Source organism: Peromyscus californicus, unplaced genomic scaffold, assembly GCF_007827085.1.
Source record: "Peromyscus californicus insignis strain IS unplaced genomic scaffold, ASM782708v3 Scaffold_8__1_contigs__length_139910024, whole genome shotgun sequence".
Lineage (NCBI taxonomy): Eukaryota > Metazoa > Chordata > Mammalia > Rodentia > Cricetidae > Peromyscus > Peromyscus californicus.
In genome coordinates, this window is record NW_026294606.1 from 88,142,241 (window position 1) to 88,152,211 (window position 9,971).

Here is a 9,971-nt window from a genome sequence, read left to right on the forward strand (position 1 = left end):
AAGAGGGCATAGCTGGGCTGACCCAGCAACCTCAGTGATGTCCCCACTTGCCAGGTCCTATCTGGATATGCTGAAGGTGGCCATCTTCCGCTACCTGTTCTGGCTGGTGCTTGTGGTGGTGTTTATCACAGGGGCCACCCGCATCAGCATTTTCGGGCTGGGGTACCTGCTGGCCTGCTTCTACCTGCTGCTCTTCGGCACTACCCTGCTCCAGAAGGAGACACGAGCCCAACTCGTGCTGTGGGACTGCCTCATCCTCTATAATGTCACAGTCATCATCTCCAAGAATATGCTGTCGGTGAGCAGACTGCCCACCCAACCCTGCCCCAGGCCTCCCTGGGAGCCCTGGGTTAACCTGTCCCCTCTCCTGACCCCAGCTCCTGTCCTGCGTCTTCGTGGAGCAAATGCAGAGCAACTTCTGCTGGGTCATCCAGCTCTTCAGCCTCGTGTGCACAGTAAAAGGCTACTACAATCGTGAGTGGGCAAGAAGCGTGGGGGAGGGGCAGGCACAGGACTTCCCACTGCTTCTGACACTGACCCCTAGCCATGCTGGTTTCTGCCTTGCAGCCAAAGAGATGATGAGCAGAGACCGGGACTGCCTGCTACCTGTGGAGGAGGCTGGTATCATCTGGGACAGTGTCTGTTTCTTCTTCCTGCTGCTGCAACGGCGCGTCTTTCTCAGCCACTACTTCCTGCATGTCAGTGCTGAGCTGAAGGCCACTGCCCTGCAGGCCTCCAGGTCTGCCTAGCTGCTTCACCCTGGGGTGGGGAAGAGTCCCTCCCTCATCCTCAGCACAGGTTTCCCCTAGAATAACATCTCCTCTTGATCCTGTCACCAAAAGGGAAAGCAAAGGACTCCTAGCACCTTGGTATCATCAGAGCTGCCCTTATTACCTATGGCTGAGAAGACAATGTGGCCCTGCAGTGTTTTAGCCCAACATGTGGCCCGGATTGGCCTGAGTGTCCCCCAGCTGGAGGGCTATGACATGGTATCATGCTCCCAGCAGAGGCCTCTGCCCCTGGAGCTGAACTTAGGGTCAGCAGTTTCATCTTCCTACTCCGGAGTTGCCACCCAATGCCCCTTCCTGTGATGGTTTACCACCCCAGGAAAAGAGATGGCAGAAGATATTTCTTCTCTCATGGCTGCAGGTGGCAGGTGTCTCCCAGCACATGCCTCAGTATTAGTAGGAGGACCAGGCGGGCTCCCTAGGGGCAGGGGCTTGAGCCTAGACAATCCCAAAGGTAGAGAAAACCCATGCATCTGGAGATGAGTGCTGAGATCTCAGTCTTCCCTGCAGGGGTTTTGCCCTCTACAATGCAGCCAACCTTAAGAGCATCAACTTCCACCGCCAGATTGAAGAGAAGTCCCTGGCCCAGCTGAAAAGACAGTAGGTGTCATCTGGGCTAGGGACCCTTTGACTCTTCTGGCCAGCCTGGCACTCAGAGCTCCTTCCTATTTGCAGGATGAAGCGCATCCGTGCCAAACAGGAGAAGTACAGGCAGAGCCAGGCAAGCCGTGGCCAACTCCAGTCCACCGACTCCCAGGATCCCAGCCAGGAGCCAGGTAAGCATGGACAAAACCCAGAACCTCAGAGGATGCCCGCCACACACACACATACTGCATCCAGGCATGTTCATGCTGCTGGAACCTCCCTGCACCTGTGCAAGTGGGCCCCACACCCTTGTCCTGTACTGTGCTATGTATAAGTGATGTGCCACAGGACCCTGCTCCCTGTCCTGTGCTATGTGTAAGTGGCATGCTTCAGGACCCTGCCCCCAGTCCTGTGCCATGTGATGTGTTTCCCTCTGTCCCAGCAGGCCAGAAGGCCACCTAGAACTGTCCCCCTGCACTTGTGACCCCTCTCCATCCCTCCAGGGCTCTGAGACATGTGGCACCACATGGAACCTTGTCACTGCAGGAGTTCTGTGTCTGTTTCTGTCTCTGCCATGTGCCCCTGTGCCCAAGATAGGCTGCCCTACAGCCTCCCTTGCCTGTTCACGCTTGCCTTGCCCCTCCACAGGGCCTGACAGCCCAGGGGGCTCCTCCCCGCCACGGAGACAGTGGTGGCGCCCCTGGCTGGACCACGCCACAGGTACCCTGCCTTGATCCCTCTGCACTTCTGCTATTGACCCTGATGCTTACTAGCTTTTCCTTGTCCTGTCTGGTCGTGACCTGTGTTCTGTGCATGGACCACCTTCCTCATCCTGCTGAACCCTGGATGGGATAGTTCTAGTGGGAAGGGAGGCACTCAAGCCAGGCCACGTGGGTGAAAGATGCTGAGGGGGAACATCATCCTTAACAATGGGTCTGCTACCACCCAACTCAAAACTGAAGATAGGAACTCCAGGATTTTCAGGGTCTGGCTGGGGAGGAATCAGCTCTGCCATGGAGACTGGCTCTCACATACACATCCACTTTCCTACCCCTGCTGACTATAGTCATCCACTCTGGGGACTACTTCCTGTTCGAGTCGGATAGCGAGGAGGAAGAGGAGGCCCTACCTGAGGACCCCAGACCTGCAACACAGAATGCCTTCCAGGTGAGTTGGAGCCTTGCCTCCTGCTCTGTCGATGGAGTTCCTGAGTGGGGCAGTATGGGGGGACAGGCATCTGAGGTCCTTGGAGTCCAGCTCCTGCACATTGAAGAAGTCCACCTAGCCCATCAGACCTGTCCAGGCAGCTAGGGAGACAGGCTGTAGATGCGAGGGTTAGAGGTAGCCAACTATGGCCCTCTGCTACATTTCATGAAAGTTCTGGCTCTGACACCCTCGACCTTACCTCCTGGGCTCTATGACTGCCACCTGGTCTGAGAGAAAGGCTACATGTGTCTGATGGATACTGGTGTCCTTGGACCTGGAGAGGCCCTTGTCCATCTTTGAGGCCCTGGCACTGAGGGATAGGTCATGCTGGGCAGCTGCATGTCTGTCTTCCTATCGCAGTTTCTGGAGTCCATTTACAGAGAGGGCTTGGGGAGGTGAAGACCCACAGCTGGATAGAGAGCAGGAGCTAGGATCTGGTCCATGACCGACCAGATCATGGCTGTCCCTTCATCTGCTTCCTTGGGAGGGGACTATGATGCCAGGCTGAGTGGATATCTCAGCTAGAGATGCCAGGGTCCTAACCAAGAAATCTGGCTGGCAGATGGCATACCAGGCATGGGTAACCAATGCCCAGACAGTGCTGAGGCAGCGTCGGGAACAGGCACGGGAACAGGCACAGCAGGAGCAGGCACAGCAGGAGCAGGCACAGCAGGAGCAGGCACAGCGACAACTGGCTTCTGGTGAGTTGTGCTTGGGGGCTCCAGTAGGGGAGCTGCAGGGCTACCTGATGCTGATTATCCCTGTGCCCAGGAGGTGACTTGAGCCAGGAGGTGGAGCCAGCAGAGGCCCCAGAGGATGAGATGCCAGCAGGTATGTGGGCTTTCTGGGGAGGGGGCAGGGGGCTGAAGGCTCGTGTGGCCAGCCAACCCTCCAGCACCATCCTGCTCTTTGTAGGCCGCAGCCATATGATGCAACGTGTCCTGAACACCATGCAGTTCCTGTGGGTGCTGGGCCAGGCCTCCGTAGACGGGCTAACACGCTGGCTGTGCACATTCACAAAGCACCACCACACCATGAGCGACGTGCTTCGTGCAGAGCGCTACCTGCTCACCCAGGAACTTCTGCGGGTAAGGGCCAAGCCCCTCCTATACCTCATCAAGGCCACGCTCATACCTACTACCTGCTGAGCACATGTGGAGCAGAGCTGGGCCCATCTCAAGGGCCTGAGAGTTTCTCCATGCTCTCTGCAGGGTGGAGAGGTACACCGAGGGGTGCTAGACCAGCTTTATGTGAGCGAAGCTGAGACCACACTGCCAGCAGGTCCCACGGAGACCCGTGATGGACCCAGCACAGCCTCAAGGTTGGTGCAGGGCCCGGGGGGCCAGGGGTGAGCCAGGGTCCCCATTTTTGCTTGTTCTGTGGCCCAAAGCAGGGACTGATCCCTGAGCTGCTGACAGGGATCTAGCAGGGTCTAACACTGTTCAGTCTCAGCTACTTCTGGTTACTCTCCAGGCATCATTCCTCTATCCTTCCCCAGAGCCTAAGGATTGGCCCTCTGTGACCTTTTCTCCCACAGTGGGCTGGGAGCTGAAGAGCCTTTGAGTAGCATGACAGACGATACCAGCAGCCCCCTGAGCACAGGCTATAACACCCGCAGTGGCAGCGAGGAGATCATCACTGACACTGGGGACCTCCAGGCTGAGACCTCCCTGCATGACTCCCAGGAGCTTCTAGCCAATGCTCGCACACGGATGCGCACAGCCAGTGAGCTGCTCCTGGACAGGTGGGACAGGGCTAGGATGTGTGCAGGATTTCAAGGGAATTCTCCTGAGCAGGAAGCCCAGTGGGAGGAGCTGGGTGAGGAGATGGGTGCAGGAACTGGCTAGGCCTTGGGTTGGAGTCCGTCTGTTGCCATGGCTGCAGGCTGGGCTCTGCACCCTAGGGGTGCTCCTGGCTCTTGCCCCCAAACTCCTGTGGTCTTGTGGCAGGCGCCTACGCATCCAAGAGCTGGAGGAGGCTGAGGAGTTTGCAGCTCAGCAGGGCCGGACTCTGCGGCTGCTAAGAGCCGTGTACCAGTGTGTGGCGGCACACTCAGAGCTGCTTTGCTACTTCATCATCATCCTCAACCACATGGTGACAGCCTCGGCTGCCTCCCTGGTGCTGCCCATGCTCATTTTCCTGTGGGCCATGCTGACCATCCCAAGGCCCAGCAAGCGTTTCTGGATGACAGCCATTGTCTTCACTGAGGTGGGTGGCAGCTTGTAGGGCTGGGGCGGGGCCACCTGGCCCATGCTGAGTGCCCTGTCCTGCAGGTCATGGTGGTCACCAAGTACCTGTTCCAGTTTGGCTTCTTCCCCTGGAATAGCTACGTGGTGCTACGGCGCTATGAGAACAAGCCCTACTTCCCTCCACGCATCCTGGGTCTTGAGAAAACTGACAGTTACATCAAGTATGACCTGGTGCAGCTCCTGGCCCTCTTCTTCCACCGCTCCCAGCTACTGGTGAGCCCACAAGCCAGTCCCGGGGTGGCAGGGGCTCCTTGGAAACTCCAGGCATTCTCGAGCCCAGAGGCTGGATGTTTGAATGGCCCAGCATGGGTCTGGTCTAAATATGGCCTGGGCTGGCGTCCTGACTGCTCCTCCATATTCTCCACAGTGCTATGGCCTCTGGGACCATGAGGAGGACAGTTTCTCCAAGGACCACTGCAGGAATAGTGAGAAGGACCAGGAGGCTGAGGAAGAGTCAGAAGCTATGCTGGAATCGCCGCCTGAGGCAGGCACTGGGCATCCCGAGGAGCTGGTGTTGGCTGGTACCCCCAGGGACCACATCCAAGGGAAAGGAAATGTTAGATCTAAGGATGGGATCCAAGAACCCCTAGAGGACCCTAAGCCGCAGCACAAGAGGCACATCAGCATACGCTTCAGGAGGAAGAAGAAGACTCCAGGACCCAAAGGAGCAGTGACTATGGGTGAGAGTCCAGGCTAGACCCCTGCAGATTGCTAGGAGGGGAGGAGACACAGATGGCCAGCCCAGTACAGGGACAACCCTTTGGGAAGCACACAACTGCTCAGTATCGTCCCTGTATCTGTCCTTGGAGTTGTCCCTATACCCAGGATGAGATGTCTATGGGCCTGGGCTGAAGTCTCAAGGCTACCCCAAGAAAGGACACAGCAGCAGTTGCTCTCTCACTGGTGACTGTGGGGAGGTTCCTGTGCTGTCCATAAAGTGGGGTGATGTTAGCTTGTTGGAATGGACAGCTAGTCCCTGGTGGGGTCACTGACATTTCCCTGGACACTCACAGAGGCTGAGGAAGAGGAGGAGGAAGGAAAAGAAGCCGCAGGGAGAAAGAGCCCACATCACGCTCGAGGAAGATTGAAGGTTCAGGAAAGAATGAAGGCAGCTGGGCGCCGGCTGCAGAGCTTCTGCCTGTCACTGTGAGTAACCGGGCCGGGACTGGTGGGCACTGGGGCAGGAAGGCAGTCCCTCGCTGGATACCCACCCTCTGAGGCTGTCCCCATCCACAGAGCTCAGGGCATCTATCAACCCCTGCGGCGTTTCTTCCATGACATTCTGCACACCAAGTACCGAGCGGCCACAGATGTCTATGCTCTCATGTTCCTGGCTGACATTGTCGATTTCATCATCATCATCTTTGGTTTCTGGGCCTTTGGGGTAAGTGGACCTGGGACCCCCGAGTGGATGACTGGCTTCTAGGCCTTTGGAGTGCACGGGCTCAGAACTCTCAGGTGCGCTCCGGCTCCATCTCCACAACCTGTGCCCTCTACTACAGAAGCACTCCGCAGCCACAGACATCGCATCCTCACTGTCAGATGACCAGGTGCCGGAGGCCTTCCTCTTCATGCTGCTGGTCCAGTTCAGCACCATGGTCATTGACCGTGCCCTCTACCTGCGCAAGACCGTACTGGGCAAGCTGGCCTTTCAGGTGGTCCTGGTGGTGGCTATTCACCTCTGGATGTTCTTTATCTTGCCAGCCGTCACTGAGAGGTAGGTGACATGAGGCACTGCCCCCAGGGGCCTCAGTCTGCCCTGACGCACTAGACACTCTGGGTGTGGCACAGTTTGGGTTGGCCTCCAGAACTGTTTCTGTCAGGTTCACCTTCCCTGACATCCTGTCCCTGTTCCATTCAGAATGTTCAGCCAGAATGCAGTGGCCCAGCTGTGGTACTTCGTGAAGTGCATTTACTTTGCCCTGTCTGCCTACCAGATCCGCTGCGGCTACCCCACCCGTATCCTGGGCAACTTCCTCACCAAGAAGTACAATCATGTAAACCTCTTCCTTTTCCAGGGGTGAGTGTGGTCTGCCTAGGGATCATGAAGAGCAGGTAGAAGCCAGTGTAGGCTGTCCCTGCTAATGGACCCCTGGCCTCGGCAGGTTCCGTCTAGTGCCATTCCTGGTGGAGCTGAGGGCCGTCATGGACTGGGTGTGGACTGACACCACACTGTCCCTGTCCAACTGGATGTGTGTAGAAGACATCTATGCCAACATCTTCATCATCAAATGCAGCCGAGAAACAGAGAAGGTGCCAGGGCAGAGGATGGATGGCTATCTCTTGGGAGTTTACAACCCACATGCACAGCAACCCAGAGAAAGGAGCTTTCTAGATCTCATGGACAGCTGCAGTGGGTCTAGGGGGCAGCAGGGGACGGTGGACTGAGCCCTTGGGTTTGGGAGGTGGCAGCAGGCAGATGTTAGCTGTTTGTTACCAGGGCTGTTTCTTAGTTTAGTATATTCACAAAGTACATGCACTCACCATTGCAGCCAGCTTTAGGATATCACCACCCCACCAAGAAACCTTGTCCCCTTTATTAATTGTCCCCCACTTCCCCTCTCCACCCCTGGTGGTCTATAGTCTACTTCCTGTCTGTGGTTTGCCCATTTGTTAACACAGAACCATTTGGTACCAGGCTTCCTCCCCTCAGCCTTGTTCTCAAGGTTCCTCCTTGTAGTGGGTCAGTACTCCACTCCTTAGACCTTAGCACTCCTTAGCTTCCATGGAGTGCGGAGACCCCAGTGTGTCTCTACCTTTCCATCGGTGGACTGCTGCTGTTTTCACTGTGTGTCTGCTTATACGTGGCACTTAGGAGGTCACTGTTCTGTCATTGTGAACTGTTTCTGAAGTGGCTGCATCTCTCTCACCAGCTAACTGAAGTTCCAATGTTTGACAGTTCATGTGCTACTGCCCGATTATCTTCCTTAGAGAAATATCTATTCAGATTACATCCTAGGTGTGGTCAAGTCATCTGTTAGATTTGTAAGCATTCTTTGTAGGCTCTGGCTACTCCATCCCACCTCATGGCTGCTCTGCACTCTCTCATGCCCTGGTTGTCCTTGCTTCAAACAAACAAACAAACAAACAAATTCATTATTCATAATTATGTGTGGGTACACATAAGTGCAGGTGCCTGTGGAGACCAGAAGAGGGCACTAGATTCCTCTGGAGCTGGAGTTACAGGCAGTTGTGAGCCACCCAGCCAACATGCCTTCTGGAAACTGAACTCTGGACTTCTACAAGAGTAGTGCTTTCTCATTATCTTTTTTTTTTTTTTTTTTTTTTTTTTTTGGTTTTTCGAGACAGGGTTTCTCTGTGTAGTTTTGGTGCCTGTCCTGGATCTCGCTCTGTAGACCAGGCCGGTCTCGAACTCACAAAGATCCGCCTGGCTCTGCCTCCCAAGTGCTGGGATTAAAGGCGTGCGCCACCGCCACCACCACTACCACCACCACCTGGCCATTATCACTTTTGAAACACAAAATTAATTTAAAAAATACTGTTTTCCTGTTTGCATTCACTTCTGGTGTTCCCCAAAAGTCTGTAAGATTGCAGAGATGTGTCTTCTGGGCCTTTAAACTCACAGCAAGCTCTCTGCTCTAATGTCCTTGCTTGCAGCTGTGCAGAAAGTAGGCTCCCTTCTCTTGTGAGTGTGGCATGCAGCTAATGTCCCAGCCCCATTCACTAAAGCAGCTGACTCTATTATTTCGGACCTCAGGCCTATTCAGTGTCACCAGGTTGAGGCTCGCGGCCTGCAGCCAAGGGGCTGGGAGGGTGACCAGTATCTACCTTCCAGAAATACCCACAACCCAAAGGACAGAAGAAGAAGAAAATCGTCAAGTATGGTATGGGTGGCCTCATCATCCTCTTCCTCATTGCTATCATCTGGTTCCCACTGCTCTTCATGTCACTGATACGCTCTGTGGTGGGTGTTGTCAACCAGCCCATTGATGTCACTGTTACCCTCAAGCTGGGCGGCTATGAGGTGAGTAGCCAGCCTCCAGCCCGCCCATTCCCCCATTAGCAAGGACACACCCACTCCTTGCAGGCTGTGGGTGGTTCCACGCTGATCATGCATCCATCCCATCCCTAGCCGCTGTTCACCATGAGCGCCCAGCAGCCTTCTATAGTGCCTTTCACACAGCAGGCCTATGAGGAGCTGTCCCAGCAGTTTGACCCCTACCCAGTAAGTGCCCTGCACTATATCCACTTGGTGTGAGGTGGGCTGGCAGGGAAAAGGTAACCCGCTGCCCCTAACCGAGGTATGCTCCACATAGCTAGCCATGCAGTTCATTAGCCAGTACAGTCCTGAGGACATCGTCACTGCACAGATCGAGGGTAGCTCTGGGGCACTGTGGCGCATCAGCCCCCCAAGCCGGGCCCAGATGAAGCAGGAGCTGTACAATGGCACAGCTGACATCACACTACGCTTCACCTGGAATTTCCAAAGGTGGGTCCCGTGCTTACAGGGGTCTGGGGGATGCCCCACACTGCCTAACACTGCCCACCCCCTAGGGACCTGGCCAAGGGTGGCAGAGTGGAGTATACCAATGAGAAGCACACCTTGGAGCTGGCCCCCAATAGTACAGAACGGAGGCAGTTGGCCCAACTGCTCGAGGGCAGACCTGACCAGTCAGTGTGAGTGGAGGCCACCGTGGGGCAGGTGGGCAGGGGAGCCTAAGATGCCCCTGACTTGCTGACTCCTTCCACAGGGTCATTCCCCACCTCTTCCCCAAGTACATTCGTGCTCCCAATGGGCCTGAAGCTAATCCGGTGAAGCAGCTGCAGCCAGGTGAGCGTGGGACCAGGGTGCTGGGATACTGCCTAGGCCAGGGTGGGTGGTAGCCCGACTCTTAACTACCCCACTCAACTCAGATGAGGAAGACGACTATCTTGGTGTGCGCATCCAGCTGCGGAGGGAGCAAGTGGGCACAGGGACCTCCGGGGAGCAAGCAGGCACAAAGGCTTCTGATTTCCTGGAGTGGTGGGTGATTGAGCTGCAGGACTGCCAGGCTGACTGCAACCTGCTGCCCATGGTCATCTTCAGTGACAAGGTCAGCCCACCTAGCCTCGGCTTCCTGGCTGGCTACGGGTGAGTACTGCAGAGGAATCCCCTATAGCCCGCCTCCCCCAGGGCAGTTCT

The 9,971-nt window shown here is 55.9% G+C and overlaps 1 protein-coding gene across 3 annotated transcripts in view; it reads left to right on the plus strand.

Moving 5' to 3' along the window:
* Positions 1-9,971, plus strand: part of Piezo1 (piezo type mechanosensitive ion channel component 1) — a 66,817-nt gene that overhangs the window by 56,244 nt on the left and 602 nt on the right. For 2 of the 3 annotated variants that reach the window (XM_052726966.1, XM_052726967.1), the window contains exons 25-50: positions 55-298; positions 378-474; positions 568-739; positions 1,299-1,388; positions 1,464-1,564; positions 2,022-2,093; positions 2,440-2,540; positions 3,142-3,280; positions 3,351-3,410; positions 3,495-3,667; positions 3,791-3,900; positions 4,117-4,323; positions 4,529-4,787; positions 4,853-5,041; positions 5,196-5,508; positions 5,842-5,974; positions 6,065-6,212; positions 6,331-6,545; positions 6,690-6,848; positions 6,934-7,081; positions 8,625-8,813; positions 8,922-9,014; positions 9,106-9,278; positions 9,344-9,466; positions 9,541-9,620; positions 9,704-9,920. In XM_052726966.1, the coding sequence (XP_052582926.1) occupies positions 55-298; positions 378-474; positions 568-739; positions 1,299-1,388; positions 1,464-1,564; positions 2,022-2,093; positions 2,440-2,540; positions 3,142-3,280; positions 3,351-3,410; positions 3,495-3,667; positions 3,791-3,900; positions 4,117-4,323; positions 4,529-4,787; positions 4,853-5,041; positions 5,196-5,508; positions 5,842-5,974; positions 6,065-6,212; positions 6,331-6,545; positions 6,690-6,848; positions 6,934-7,081; positions 8,625-8,813; positions 8,922-9,014; positions 9,106-9,278; positions 9,344-9,466; positions 9,541-9,620; positions 9,704-9,920 (4,005 nt within the window). The remainder of the gene's footprint in view (positions 1-54; positions 299-377; positions 475-567; positions 740-1,298; positions 1,389-1,463; positions 1,565-2,021; positions 2,094-2,439; positions 2,541-3,141; positions 3,281-3,350; positions 3,411-3,494; positions 3,668-3,790; positions 3,901-4,116; positions 4,324-4,528; positions 4,788-4,852; positions 5,042-5,195; positions 5,509-5,841; positions 5,975-6,064; positions 6,213-6,330; positions 6,546-6,689; positions 6,849-6,933; positions 7,082-8,624; positions 8,814-8,921; positions 9,015-9,105; positions 9,279-9,343; positions 9,467-9,540; positions 9,621-9,703; positions 9,921-9,971) is intronic. The other variant, XM_052726968.1, reaches the window with a different exon arrangement.